This window comes from Echiichthys vipera (genome assembly GCF_963691815.1).
Source record: "Echiichthys vipera genome assembly, chromosome: 11".
NCBI lineage: Eukaryota > Metazoa > Chordata > Actinopteri > Perciformes > Trachinidae > Echiichthys > Echiichthys vipera.
The window spans coordinates 15,538,891-15,553,790 of NC_139836.1; the positions used below are offsets into that span (position 1 = coordinate 15,538,891).

General features: G+C 38.3%; 1 protein-coding gene across 1 annotated transcript in view; it reads right to left on the reverse strand.

Annotated features, from left to right (window-relative positions):
* Positions 1-5,597: 5,597 nt before the first annotated feature.
* The window catches only part of lmbrd1 (LMBR1 domain containing 1), a 56,656-nt gene continuing 47,353 nt past the window's right edge, over positions 5,598-14,900 (reverse strand). Inside the window, exons 15-16 of the mRNA XM_083922662.1 lie at positions 7,437-7,528; positions 5,598-6,997 (exon numbers count right to left, since the gene is read on the reverse strand). Coding sequence (XP_083778788.1) covers positions 6,887-6,997; positions 7,437-7,528 — 203 coding nt within the window. The 3' untranslated portion in view covers positions 5,598-6,886. The remainder of the gene's footprint in view (positions 6,998-7,436; positions 7,529-14,900) is intronic.

Genomic DNA, 14,900 nt, shown 5'->3' on the forward strand with positions numbered 1-14,900 from the left:
AATGTTGTATGGTGTAAATAAACTTTTGTCTACATATGTTTTACTTGTGCCAATTTATTTTAATGAGAACAAATGCCAACCTGATCAAAAGTTATAGCGAAAAATGTTAACATTGAAAAGGAATGTAAATAAAAGAGGAAATATGTTCGTACTGCTTCAGAGGTTGTGTCAAGTTTATGTGGTTTGTTGGTTGTGGAATTCATTACTCACTTGTATAATGTATAATATGAAATGATTGGTATGGGACTGGATATGGAAATACGGCTCTCCAAAATCCAGAACTAGAGTGCTAAAACTCAATTTTGTGGTGCCAAGTATAAAGTATAAAACTGCTCCAGACAGTGAATTGTGAAGGATGTTACAGATGACAGAGAGCACCCAGGGGAATGTTCTGAGTATATGGGGACATTTTCTGTTTCACATAAAGGTCATTTGGGAAAGAAAAGAAAAACAAAATCAGTCTCCTACTCATTGCCTATTGAGCTGCTTCAGGCTTGATGACATCATAAGTTTGAGACTTACTTCTCTGGTTTTTGACTTTGAGAGAGAGAGAGAGAGAGAGAGAGAGAGAGAGAGAGAGAGAGAGAGAGAGAGAGAGAGAGAGAGAGAGAGAGAGAGAGAGAGAGAGAGAGAGAGAGAGAGAGAGAGAGAGAGAGAGAGAGAGAGAGAGAGAGAGAGAGAGAGAGAGAGAGAGAGAGAGAGAGAGAGAGAGAGAGAGAGAGAGAGAGAGAGAGAGTAACTCATGTTCACTAATATTGATTTAACTTTCCTAGGCCATGGAAATAACACATTGGAATTCTTAATTGAGGTTCCCCTCAATTGGACTTCTAAAATAATAACACATGATTTGACACAGTGCCCCAGTCCTCGAAAATGCATAAATGCTTAGACGTATGTTAAGCATCCGACCTTGTCTCCAGTTTATTTCAGTACAGACTGGATTACCCCAAAAAATCCTCACATTCTATTCCCTCTGATGATTTCTATCTCATGTTAGTCACTCACTTCATGATTTTAAACCTCCCCTTTGACTGTAGTTGAAGGTGAGGCACTTTAAAGTTCCCTGACTCGCCTCATAAATCCATCCCTGTATCTGATTTCTGAATTTGGATAGGAAGCATTCAAATTCCTAATAGGTTTCTGTGCCTCCAGAAGGTTCACCCGATAAGATCAGTTGAGATTTTCCTGGGCAGACTAGGCTAGACAGAGCACGAATGGGAGGAGGGTGTAAAGGCCATCTGGTGGTCTGCTGACACTTCGGCAATGAGAGCGTCGGTATGAGGCCCCCTCTGGGGAGCCGCCGTCCTTCCACCCAGCAGGAGAAGAGAAACAACGCAGGAGGAGGTGTGACTGGGATCGACACCATCAGTGAAGAATGATGACGGGAGGGGAAAGGAAGGGAAGCAGACAATGAACACAGGCTCATACGCTCATGTCAAAGCACACAACCCAGCCGTGCTCTGACGTCCACACAAGATAAATTAAGTTGACTACGCATAGAGCTCAGTCTAGACATTAATGTCCGAATTTACAGTGCATTTCAATTCACTCTAGCAGACATAATTAGGTTAATTATATACAGTACTGCGGCCTGTTAGAGGCTCTGAGAGTGATTATTTTCATTAACATTGCAGTGTCCAGTAGAGTGAAATGCCTTCGGAAACACTGTCTGTGGCTGTCATTTTTACTCAGAGAAATTGTCTTAGTATACATACAAAGCCTGACAGCGTGTAAAAGATAAGTGGGATAAATAATCTTTATAAAATAAGATATAATTACAGGGATTGATGATGCACTAAAGCATGAGGGGTTATGAGATGAAAATAAAACCAGTGATAAGAGGGACACTTAATTTGGATGCAGCATTTGTATTAACGTCAAAATATAGACAGTTTGTAGGCTATTCTAAAAATAAATACATGTTGTCTTTATACACAAATAAATGAATGCTACTTTTACGTATGAGAACATGATGCAAACCCAAAATAACCAAGGTCCAGGTCCAAGGAAAGCATACGACATAAGCTATTAAATGCATATTTCTTTTATTTACCAGTCATGCTCTGGTGAAACATATTTTCTCTCCCATAGCGGTAGGGATTCGTTTAATAAATGCATGGCTGACAGACTTTTTCTTCTACAGAATGAATATTGTTTAGAGACTGATGAAATGAGACATTTTTCAGTCCCTCCAGAGATTATTTATGTGCTTATATGATCTAATCGTATTCAAATGTGGAGCTCTGAACGTGTATGAGATCAGAGTTTTTCATCAGTTCTACTGGGTGAATTATGTCACTGTCAGATGTAGCTACGTAGTGACTCACCAGCAATGGGGGATAACAACCTCCATAAGTTAGACAGAATGTCCTGTGTGTCTGAAAATGGAAAGCTGTATTATTTAGTTGGTAAATTGAGCTGGGCCGTGTTGACAAGCCTAGTGGACAAGTCATCATTTGGGAATAAGTAGCAGGCCCCACAGGTCCATAAGAGCAGAGAGGTTAACCTGCTTAGGGGCTGCAAACACTGAATCAACATAATCACATTGATCCTGCGTCACTTTCCTCCCTGGAGGCGTGACTTAGGGGTAAAGCACCTGTTCATCTATCAAGGACCTGTCAGAGTTGTAAAGCACAGAGGAAAGATATGGGGCCACCAAAAAATCACAGAAGCCATTCCAACAAAAGCTGTGGAGGATATTATGACAGAGGAAAGTGGTGTAATGTAATAATTGATGTTGATTCCCAATAGCCTCAGCTGTACTTTGCATTTGGTGCTAATTAGCAAACGTTAGAATGCTAGCATATATGCTAAAGATGGACAGCATGTTAAACATTAAACCCATTAATAGCTGGCATGTTAGTACTGTCATTACGAGCATGTTGGCATGCTGACATTACAATTTAGCTCAAACATAGCTAGCGGTTGCTAGCAAGGCTTGCATAAGCATCATGTTGGTTGTGTCTGAAAGGTAACCCTAGAGCCGCAAAAAAACTTGCATAAACTTTTGCTAGATTCCCATCCAGACCACCTAACCTTAACCATTCGAGGACAATGCATAACCTCAATGATCTTACCATAACCATCTTAGAGGACTAATCTTGGGGTTACATATGGACACCTACAGGGTAAGAATGTCAGGGTAAGCCAATCAGAGGCACAGAAGGGCAGGTTATGATATCCTAGGAAAACCACATACATTCTAAGCATGTGCGTAGATGGTTGAGGCATTGGCTAGTATTGACCTTGTATGGTTAGGGGTCAGGTCATCCATGGGTCAGGAAAGCCAATTTCGTAAAAAACAGATGGGTTTCCAGTAGGCCCTTTTTTTCAGTGGCAAAGTCATGACCTGTCCCAGTACTCCTTGCTTTCGCTGGTTTGTTTGGTAAGGTTTAGGCATGATGAGAAAGACTGGATAGGGTTAGGGTAAACATATTAGGATAAGACAAGCAGAAGGAGAGTAGAGCAGGTGGTTTCACCCAAGGAAAAGAAAACATGACTTTCTGGTACAGACTGGGTAGCGACAAGTATGTTTTTAGTCTTGCTAACAAATGTCTGTAGCTAAAGCTAACTCGGCATCAGGGTTTACTCAAGCATAAATTAGCTGGAGGAAAAAACATTTATAATAATTTCAACTCAGACAGCAGTTTACAATCAGATATTTATCCCCAGACTTAAAAGCTTCTTAAAAGCTACAGAAATGCTATAATGTCATCTAAATATTTGATAGGCTACCAAAAAACAAAATTATCCAACCTGGAGACAAACTCCAGGGAGTTAGACAACTAGACTATACCAATAAAAAAGGAAAGTATGTACTGTACTGTAGTTTAACTGTAAGGGCAGGGTACTTTTCAGGAAAGTTTCAACAAAAAATGAAACTTCGCAAGAAGTCCACAGCAGGTACTTAACATGTACTGTATAATGCATTATGTCTTTTATCCTGTGGAGCAGTAAGATGGATGATGGGTACAGAGGCCCTTGACAAAGGCTGCACTGCACTCCAATTCCTCTCGGTATCTTCAGTACTCCACACAATCATCTGCGTCTCATTTGAAAAAATAAGGTTTGCCTCAGAAAGAAACTGTACTTTCATCTACTATCATACCAAAGACCAGGACTTTTTTTTTTGGTTAGGTTTAGTTTTTTTTAGTTTCTTGAGCTGTGATATCAGATAATCATGAAAATAATTGTGAGGTCATTTTTTTCATGGTTTAACTGATAATTAGCTGGATTGTCACCTAGCTAATTATTGCAAGTATTCTTTTAAAATGATTCAGAGACCTGAAATTGTGTACAAAATAAGATGCATGTGCGCGTATGGCCCTTACTATTCTGACTAAAACTGTAGCTCCCTGCTAAAGTATTTATGTTTTCTTGAACTAATTCATTCATCTATTCAGTAAAATGTGTTCATTGTTCTCAAACGAGCTTGCAAGAGAAGCCTGAATGAAGATGCAGGAAGGAAGACAGGAAAACAATGCTGGCTTTTGAATATGGGGGTATGGCAACAAGAGTTGCACACTCAACAGCAAAAATCCTCTGATCTGACATGTTGATAACACAATCCTCCCTGCTAGACTTCCAGGGCTTCATGTTTTGGCTCAAGGCTTATTTGGTTTATTAGCGTATGAGGGGGCGGCATATCACATAATGGCTTACCTCAAAGCAGGCTCACACAATAGTTATGACAAGGTATACATACCCAAAACTCTAATTGGATATGCACTCAAAATTTCATGCAAATCCATCAGAAGCAGGCACTGAGTAGTTATATGCTAATTCCAAGGGCGATGAATTTTAACTGTCAGTTTCAGTTGATCCATGTTTTTGGTACTCAAAACCTGAGCTTTGAACAGCAGAATACACTTCTCACTAAAATCATTACTGATTGGGGTTATCTGGCAGGGTGTTTTGCAGCTCCTCCATATATTTTGTCATATGTGACCGAAATGTGGTTATGGTTTTGTCACAGCAGGTTATAGTCTGTGACTACTGAACTGTATGTACTCTAACAGAGGGATTAAAGGCTATTTTAAATGTTTTATCTTCAAACTTTACATTAAAGAAAGATATTTCATGAGAAAGACAGAAACCACATAGCCAGTTTGTTTCAAAGACGGCAACATGACAAATGATGAGATGTTTCGGAGAGGATTAAATACTGTAACGTAATGAAAAATGTCTGCAGACAGCTTTGACATCTGCTGAATAAATGCTCCCTTTACTGTGTTGGAAGGAATTGATTTGATTTTATTAATAAAAAGTGACTCAAACACAAGGCATGAGAAATTAGAACTGGTGAACCAACTCACTCAAGCTTTATGACAGCTGGTGTGTAGCACTCACTAACAAATACAACAATATGAACTACATGAATACTTAGCTCTATGGTCCATCAAAATATGTAATACATATACCATGTAATTAAAATCGTATTTGATAACTAACATAATAAAAGACAGATCTCCCCTGCAACCATCTGTAACTTATGGTAACTACTCCACACAACTGTGATATAACTTCTTAATACAATGCTGAAATATCAACCATTCATTGAATAGTGTAGAAAAGGAAGGGTCAAAATAGTTGGGATGGAAAAAAAGTGTAATTTTCTGGGCCAATGTGGAGTGTGTTTCAAATTGTTTTATTTCTTTAAATACAGGTATCATTCAATATTAACACAACTTTTAACAACCAATCACAGGTGAGAACTAGGCGTGCTGCAGCTTGTGTTGTCGTCATGTCGCCACATTTCCAGCCACTGATTTCACTGATTCTCAGTGAAGCTTACTAGACTAATATCTCAGAGCAAAAACCAAACTCATGAGATTCAGTGAGGCTAATATAGGCTGCCCATCATGGTTCTACACATTCATGAGGCACAAATATTTGGTTTAAAAATGAAAAATGTGTCATTCATATTCATAGTTAAAGTATTCATGTCAAATACACTGAAAAGAAATTAAACAGCAGTAAACTCTAGAGCACTGACAAAGAAAGGAGAAATACTCCTTAATCAAAATAAAATCACATCCACATTGGATTCATTTTTACATTTTCACCTTTGCACCTCTTTCAACACAGTCGGCAAAGTGTTGCAAACTCTTGAACCCAATTCATTAAAAACCAAGGCTAACTGAAACCTTGGAAACACGACAGTTGCAATTGGTCCTTTACGTCACAAACAGTGCAGGTATGCAACTGACATTAACTTAAGTAATAGTCTGACACTGCAAATTACTAAATGTAAGGGAAAAAAGCAGCAAACCCTCTAACATTGTAACCTCAGACAAAATGGGCAAAATACACTTTGAAAACATTACTGCTATCAACATGTCATCCTTTTTTGCTTTCAAATGTTTTCAAAGTATTTTATCTTAAAAGTTATATAAGGGCCAACTACGGATATTGTCATAACGTGACCATTTAAAGGGTCTAGAAAGTGCTTAGAGGATGTAAAAACTAAGTTTTTGTACAATCTCCAAATGAAGAAGAGACGTCACATTTTGGAGCAGCGTACGCCAGCAATAAGTGTATCTCCTCTGTTAGAAAAATGACCAATTCCTGCCAGTTTCAAACTCTTGATAAGTGAATTCTCAAGGTAGGATTGAGTTGGAGGACACTCCCAGAATCCTAAAGTCATCAATAATATTGACTTAGAAAGACAGGACAATCAGTCTCAGCGGCCTCATTAAGGGGAGGGATGTGTCGACTGGAAACAAGGCTGGAATCCACAACACACCGCTGCAATAACTTGTTAAAACCAATAAATTAAACTGTGACCTATTACTGAGCTCCTTTTATTTGTAATGAAATTGTACTTTCTAGTCCCTTTAAGTTATGATGGGAATACCTACAAACCCGTACAAGTCGATGCTGATTTTCAGTGCACATATTCGTCATCGCTTAAGTCCGAGTCGTCGGCCTCCACCTCTCCTTCAATAACAGACTTCTTCCCTCTGCAGCAGGACACCGCCAGGCCAATGAGGAAAGCCTTAAAATAATAACACATGAAGAAATATTTCATAGGGATCATTTGATCGATATAAGGCATCAACAGCACCAGGAAAAGAGGCTATTAAATGTTTGTTTTCTGTGGAGATTAGTTGTGTGCAGTGTCAGAAAATCATTTTCCAGTAACCTTTTTCCCAGCAGAAACTAAATTATGTGCTTCGGCTCTGACACTGTTCCCCCAAAGAAAGTAGTCTTGAACCACTTTTGAACTAAATTAAATGTTTTATAGAGGTTGTTGCCGTAAATGTGTTATTGCTCAAAAGATACAAAACAGTTTTCACTGTTTTAAATTTACCTTTGTCTATAATTCACAAAAGTCTTACATGCCTGAGCTCTCTCCTCTCAGATACTTACACACTTAAACTTTAATTTCACTCTACTCAAAGGCAAGATTAAATGTTACTGACATCCTTACTTACCCCAATAAAGGCCCAGTTACCAAAGTAGTAGATGGTGCTGAAGAACCAGAACTTGTGGAGGAAAAGATAGGATCTTGTCACAGTGCACTGGTCTGAAAAGGTCAGAAAAGACACAAGATAATTAAGGAATTAAATCTACACAATAACAGCACATTTACTTTTGATTATTCAACATAAGATTGTTGATTGACGAACATATTTAGAAAGAAACAAAGTTTTTTCTACCATTTATTTGTTTCAATGTAACTTGTTTTTTTGTTTTTTTTAAACTTGCTAGTGTGACATCTGTCATGTCTTCAAATAGAGGAAGTATTGAATGAGTCAAGATCAAGTTCATTCATATTTATACTTGAGAAATCATTTGGGAAGTGAACATTTACACTAAAATGATTTTTGAAAAAAAAAAGAATGGCAAGTTGTTGTTTAGTGTTTTAAGGTGCAAGGGCATGACAAAGATAAATAATGTTTAAATATGTTATTATTTTAAAGCAATTTAGACTCTTTATTTTGGCTTTAAAACCAATGAAAAAAACTGTGTTGCAACACAAGAGTGCAACCTCTATTACAGTGAGAGGGCATTCCTCTGTTCACTGCCTACATGCATGTTTATTCAGCACCACCAAGGACAGTTTGACAGCCTTTGATGCCAGTGGCGAGTCATGAACTCTTGCCATCTGCGAAGTGCTGTTGAAGCAAATGCACAAATGTCATTACAAAAAAAATTAAATTCAAAATGTTGCTGTGGAGGTTCAGTCCTGACCTTGGGAACACATATCAGACATAAAAAATGTTTAGATATATTATCAAAATTACTGTCACTATACAATTTTCATAGGTTTCATTCAGATATCTTGAGGGTAAAAACTCCAGAAGTAATAATGTGAAAGTAAAAGGTTTGAGTTCATAAGGTCTCCCACTAAGCTCCAGCACAATCGCACTATCCCTGACATCCTTCACCGTTCTCTATTTTTAATTAATTGATGTAAAAACCCTTGAAGCAAAGAGGGACAGAAGGAATCATTATAGAAAGTAAGAAAAAATTGATTTCTTCTACAAAGTGACTGATGAGGTGAAAGTTAAGAGAAGAATAATCGGGCACAGGTATTGTGAAGAAAGGGCAGAAGACAGACAGCCTGAGGAAATATAATTTTCATATTTAGAGAAATATGAAAACCTACTTCTCTATGGTCTACAATCCTGAAAAACACTGCAAAGGACTGATAAAACATGTCATATATTGCCATGCGGTGTTTATAATTGCAAGTGTAGCACTTGTTATACATCTGTGTTATAAAATGAGTCTGCTCTCACTTAAGAGTCAAAAACAGGCTCCTGTTACCACATGGAACAGTGCCTCGCGCAATTTTGTCATTGTACCTAAAAACGACAACCAGTCTTCTGGTAGAGAAAAGCCATGTCACTGTCAATATGAATATGGCTTAACCAGCTGATAAAACTGGGACGGTGTAACATTTAATGGAGGCTTGTGTCAAATGTATCCGGTATAACATATTGAAACAGTAAAAGTATGACACGCAAGAAGACACCAACAAATTGTGAAGACAGTGAACCATAGGTTATGTATAATGCATGTAACCCCGATTCTATTTAAGGAGTATGCAACTTCATCTGGGGCCTCTCAAACCCTCCACATTTTTATGCGATGTTCTAATTTCAAATTAAATAGCATACATGTAGTGTAGTACATTCAATGATAAAAAAAACCCCGATATTGTTGTTTATCTTAGCTAAACACAGTGCCCAAGGTAGGCGCCACGGGGGGCACAGGCACAAGGAGACTCTATGTGATAAAAACACTTTAAAAAACCTCAATTGTTTGCTTTAAAGGGCTACTTATAATTGATAACATTGAGTTGAGATTCAGGGTACCACTGAACAGGATGGTTAGCGGGAGATATATGAATTATTCAAATACCTCCCTCCTGCACAATTACTCCCTCATTAAAAAAGGTTAGATTAAAAGATGGGGTTAGGGTTACATCTTGTTACTGATAAGGTTATAACTTGTATGTTCAAAAAAACGTGTGTTTTGGTGCCTGCCCAGTATGGCTGCATTGTCATTCGGTGGATAAGATCTAGCATCTATCCTTTGACATCCTACAACCATCCAAAGTGCTGTGATAGTCATGAATAAACCAGTTAAGGGGACACTTCTGTTTACCTGTGATGCTCTTGCTCTTTCAGTAGATAAAAGAGTCCATCAGCAAAAAGCTTTCCCCAGAAGCTAACCTGATTTACCAAGCAGCAGCAGCTAAATTTGTTTGAAAGTGAAATGTCATACAGTCGTAATCAATTTAATGAAACAATCTGAACTTGACACTTGACTTAGAAAGCAGCCACTTCCTTAGAGCACCTTTCAAAATGACCTCGGTAGAGGTAAACAAAAATGTACTCTGTCGCGTGCTACAACCATGAATAGCTCAATTAGTATTGATTACGCTCTGTGATCATGAATATAAAACGCTTCGTAACTAAAAACGTGCTTATTTATTGCTTACAAAATCCAATAGCATTCTTTGTCTGTGGAGCAGCTCGGTGCTTTATGCTTGTGACATCATCTTTAACAGAACTTGATACTGCTATTGATCTGACTGAGACAGACGGCACAGCAGGAATAATATAAGAATTCTTTAGCTGAGTCATTCCCCTTTATGTGCACAAATGGGTATTGGCAGGCAGGCATGGGGGTTGCTGATGACGTCAAATGCGGTAAGTGCCAATGATATGCGTGCAGTGTCTGCTTCTCTCTTTAGTGCTCTGATTGTTTTTGTGAGAAAGCACAGGAAGAAAGGGAAATAGATTACATGTATTAATTAGCTTAGCCATGCACACTGAAGCAACAAAAGGAAAAAAAAATATTTCTACCTAATCAGAGTTGAATAATTTCAACAGAACAAGGCTAGAGAGAAAGTCCAAAAAGCTTAAGTGAAGAAAAAAATGCACTGTCTGGCTATGTTAGGGAGCCATCTGGAGAATTAATGCTAACCCTGCAGAGCTGTTCCTATCACACTGTTTCTTACACAGCTCTTCACACTGACTTGAACCCTGTGAACAGTACAATCAGACTTATACCAAGCTATGTGACATCTAGGTCCCCAGCAATAACGCAGTGGGGTTTAGAATGTATTCATTAAAGTGAGTATTTTCGAAAGCTTTCCCTTTTAGAGTTAAGAAAGGAAAAGCCAGGTGTGTGCTGTTTCATCTATAGTGAAGATTAAATAGAGCAGACCCACAGCAGCTCTGAAGCTGTACCAACAATCAGCTTGTACTCTGCCAGGATAAACAGATAATAGAAGAAGCAAGTCCGTCTTCATCCCCATGACCTCACTTTTTTTCCCCCAGTACCTCAGCCATCTGTAGCTCTCCAGCTGCTCACCTGAATTGCAGGGCTCCAAGTGGGACCTACAGATGGTTCACAACAGTGGTCTGCCTAAATATATTATCATGTACACCACTGACCCACTTCCCCTTGAAATCATTATCGTTCTCCGATAAGAGCACGGGGCAGAGTGCGAGTGCAGGCAATTTCGCCTTGACTCATGATATGGGTGAGAGCTGCCTTGTGTAGCATGATGCATTATGCATAACTTTCATCTCTGCATTCAAACGCAAACACGCGCATAAAACCCTACACACACACACACACACACACACACACACACACACACACACACACACACACACACACACACACACACACACACACACACACACACACACACACACACACACACACACACACACACACACACACACACACACACACACACACACACACACACACACACACACACAGTGTTTCTTGTGAAAGCCTCTCTATCAACAAGAGCTACTGTTCCTAGACTGTATGCTTTGACTTTCTGCCATCTAAAAAGCAACAGAGCACTTTCATTCCAATGTCCTTTGAGGATGCTGATGTTCCATCAACCAAACTACTGAATTTCCACATTTCTGACTTCTCATTTTGTCGATGAAAGCTCACCAAAAACTTCTTCTTCTTTTTTTTTGAGACTTCTAAATGCAGACACAACAACCAACGGAAAAGCCAAGAAAGAGCATTATGGCTACAAAGAACATTGGCTCATTCTACATCCCTAAAAGCATTAGAAGTACATGACTGCGGGAGAAACTCATGCAGACAGCAGCACGTAGCCTATTTACTAACATTATGGAGACAAAATATGTTTAAATGTTTATTTATATTCTTGCACACAGCATATTAATTCAAGCAATTTCAATGACTCTCTATTTGTGTCTTTAAGGCCTTTAGTTCCCCTAAAATTCATAAATCTTCAAGGATTAAAGAACATGCGGGTACCATGGACACAATTTGTTAATAATCCTCAAATTATTTTGATTTTGGTTGCAGGCGTCCTGAAAGCTCCGTCAAATAATCACTCTCCTTTTATCAGTGTTTTTGGTTTCCACCAACTCTTACGGGAAATAGCTGGCTCTTTAGCTGCTAAAACTCAGCAGCTAGTCACTAAGTTTGTCTGTACGGTGTTTAATGTGGGGCTGGTAGTGTAAAGTGGGTTTATTTGTGCTTCTTTGTGGAGAATAAGAAGTTTTAAAATTAGTGCTGTACCAAGTACCAACAGATAGCTTTCTACCGGTATTGTAGATATGGATCTCTTTGTGTTTTCCTCAGAGCTCAGTTATCAACAACACAGGACACACTGCATTTATTTAAGAAAAAACTGCACAATGGAGACCATCATAACATAATATCTGTCTGTGGATTTTCATGTGAACAAGTAGATCAAGCTAGTCGAAATGGCTATCCAGTTTATATCGTTAGCAGCATGTAACTGCAAGTATCCCAATATGAACAAGAAAGCCAGATCTCTGCGCTCTGATAACGGTAGGGTAAAACACCAGTGATGCAGTGTAACTTTAACGTTATATGTTTAGGGCTTTTATTGTGAAAGTTATTATTTTGCTGGGATTTTGTACCCGGTGACAGACAGTGAAAGCCAGGCTTATAGGGAACCAATCGAAATGCTGATAATATCATTATTCTATTGCCATTATATTGTGCAATCAACATTTACTAATGACAAACTGAAACAGAAAAGTTATCTGTTGTAACTTTAATTGGAGTTTTTTGGGAAAATACCAAGAAAATAAATTCTTTGAAAGTAGTTTCCTTAAAAAGGTATGGGGTGTCTATAGATTATATATAAGGGACTCTTTTTTTTCAAGAGAATAACTCTTGATTGACATATTCCATTGAAATGTAAATTGGTGATGATCCCCTTGATACAAAGAAAATTATTATAATTTGTGTTGGGGTTAAGGGAGTCTCCTGTTGAAAATTGCTTGGGCACCTGACATCTCAGAGGCAGCACATAAAATTGCGACCATCTATCCCCTGAAGCTCTTTAAAACAATGCCGTGGAAACCTGGCAAGTTGCTAGGAAACAGACAGCAGTCAATAGTGTGAAATAACTCCTCTGTATTAGAAGTTCCATCACTGGGATTCAAACTAGAAATAATGTGATACCTCTAAAAACTGGGCTTCAGCTCATGGTTAAAACTTAAACTACCAGCAAGACCTTTTTACAGAGTGAGGCAGGCTTGAGAGGTCTAATACCAGAATATTTATAATTTCGTCTCCAATAGTGTTGACCTTAATGGTGAAAAACAATGAAAATCATTGAGAAAAACTTGAGCAATGACCCAAAGGGCATTTATTGGAAAATTGAGCTACTGTGTCAAAAAAAGAACCCGAGGTTGGATTTATTTATATTCAGTGTGAAATAAACTTTCCTTACTGCAAAAGAGTATATGATAGATAATGTTGTTGATTACTGTACGCACAATGCAAAGGGTTTTTAAAAGAATTCCACACAGATTACACTCAAGAGAATCTTTTGGTGTTGGGAAGAAATTGAGCCAGGAGCACTGTGGACAGAATGTCATTACAAGCATTGGTCAGACTGTCCAGCGAACTAATGTGACCAATAATGGGACTTGCAGATATTATGATGATGGAGGCGTTAACACAGTAGCAGTAAACAACAGACAGTTATTTTCTTGTGTGAGGAAGTGATCATTAGAATTGGGCATGAAGATGGATAAATCCTTGATGGAAGCGGCCATAATGAAATAAAATCAAATGCATCAATGAGTCAGATGAAGGCCTATTTAAATGGGTCTGCTGGATCATTAACAAAAGACAATTGTCAGCCAGAAAAAGAAAAAAACAAACGTAAAATTTAGATTATCACGTAAAAGTACTTAAAATCCTTCTGACAAGGGCAGATGGAAGATGTAGAAAAACTTTGATACAAGTCAGAGTTTATGATCAAAGCAACTCGCCCACCATGAATAGCAGTATGATGGTAAGATTTATTTGAAAGAGCAGCCTCATCTAATGCGGAGAATTCCTCAGGTTTCAGCCAGCATGCATGAGGCCATAAAAAACAAAATGTGATTCATTAATAAAACTACTTATTAAAAGAACTTCAAAATAAAGTGATTGAATGTACTAAAACCAAACTTGGATTTAGTGCTGCATGGGTTCAAGTTTGTGTCAGTGGCTTGAGAGAGATTGAGCATGGATATAAAATGAAATGGACAAAGATGAAACGTTTCCCCTGGCTAAAATAACTAGCTGCAATAAAAGCAGCATCCCTACTGTGCAGAGGACCAGAGAACAAAACCTCCTTTAATGGACAAACAGAACTGATGCTTGTTTTCCTAAAAATTCCTTTGAACTCTAAATCTAAATCTACCGATGAAGTCTCCAGAGTTCAGGTTATCTGGGGCCATTGCAACTAAATCCATTCATTTCAATTTGAGTACGTACTCAAAATGAGTAATGTTATCGTAATGACGTTATAGATAATGGAGAGCTTGGCATTGTGCACATGCTCATCAAGATGTTAGCATCATTACATCACAATGACCAACCAGCCAATCAGTCACCAGCTTGACTACTATCCTCTTTTGCCTTAGCTGTCGTTTGATCAGTGTCTCGCTATTACAAAGCGCTGGCTTTCCAGAGCCTGTTCTAAAATCTGATGCCATTTTCTAACTCAGTGTATTCCCTTTCTTATTTTTCACAACCACAGCAAGGAACCTTAAATTTACAGACTATGCAGAATTCAATTCGTATCCATGTCTATGGATCTCATGTCATAAAAAAAAGAGATCTCCCATGAGACATGGCAGGGAGAATACTATTTCTATGTTTACAAAGCCTACATATATAGTGCACTGCCTGATTAAATGATGTGGCTCAGGATTGAATTAAAAAAAAAAAAACATTTTGAACACCAAAATATGCATTATATAACAGTCCACATAATAAGGGCCACTACTTATTCTCCTTGCCTGTGGATCCACTGGATGCGCAAACTGGACTCCCGTTTAAATCCATAAATTGGTTTGACCCAACCATGCACCCCTGTGCCTTTCCATTTTCAAACCACTGACAAT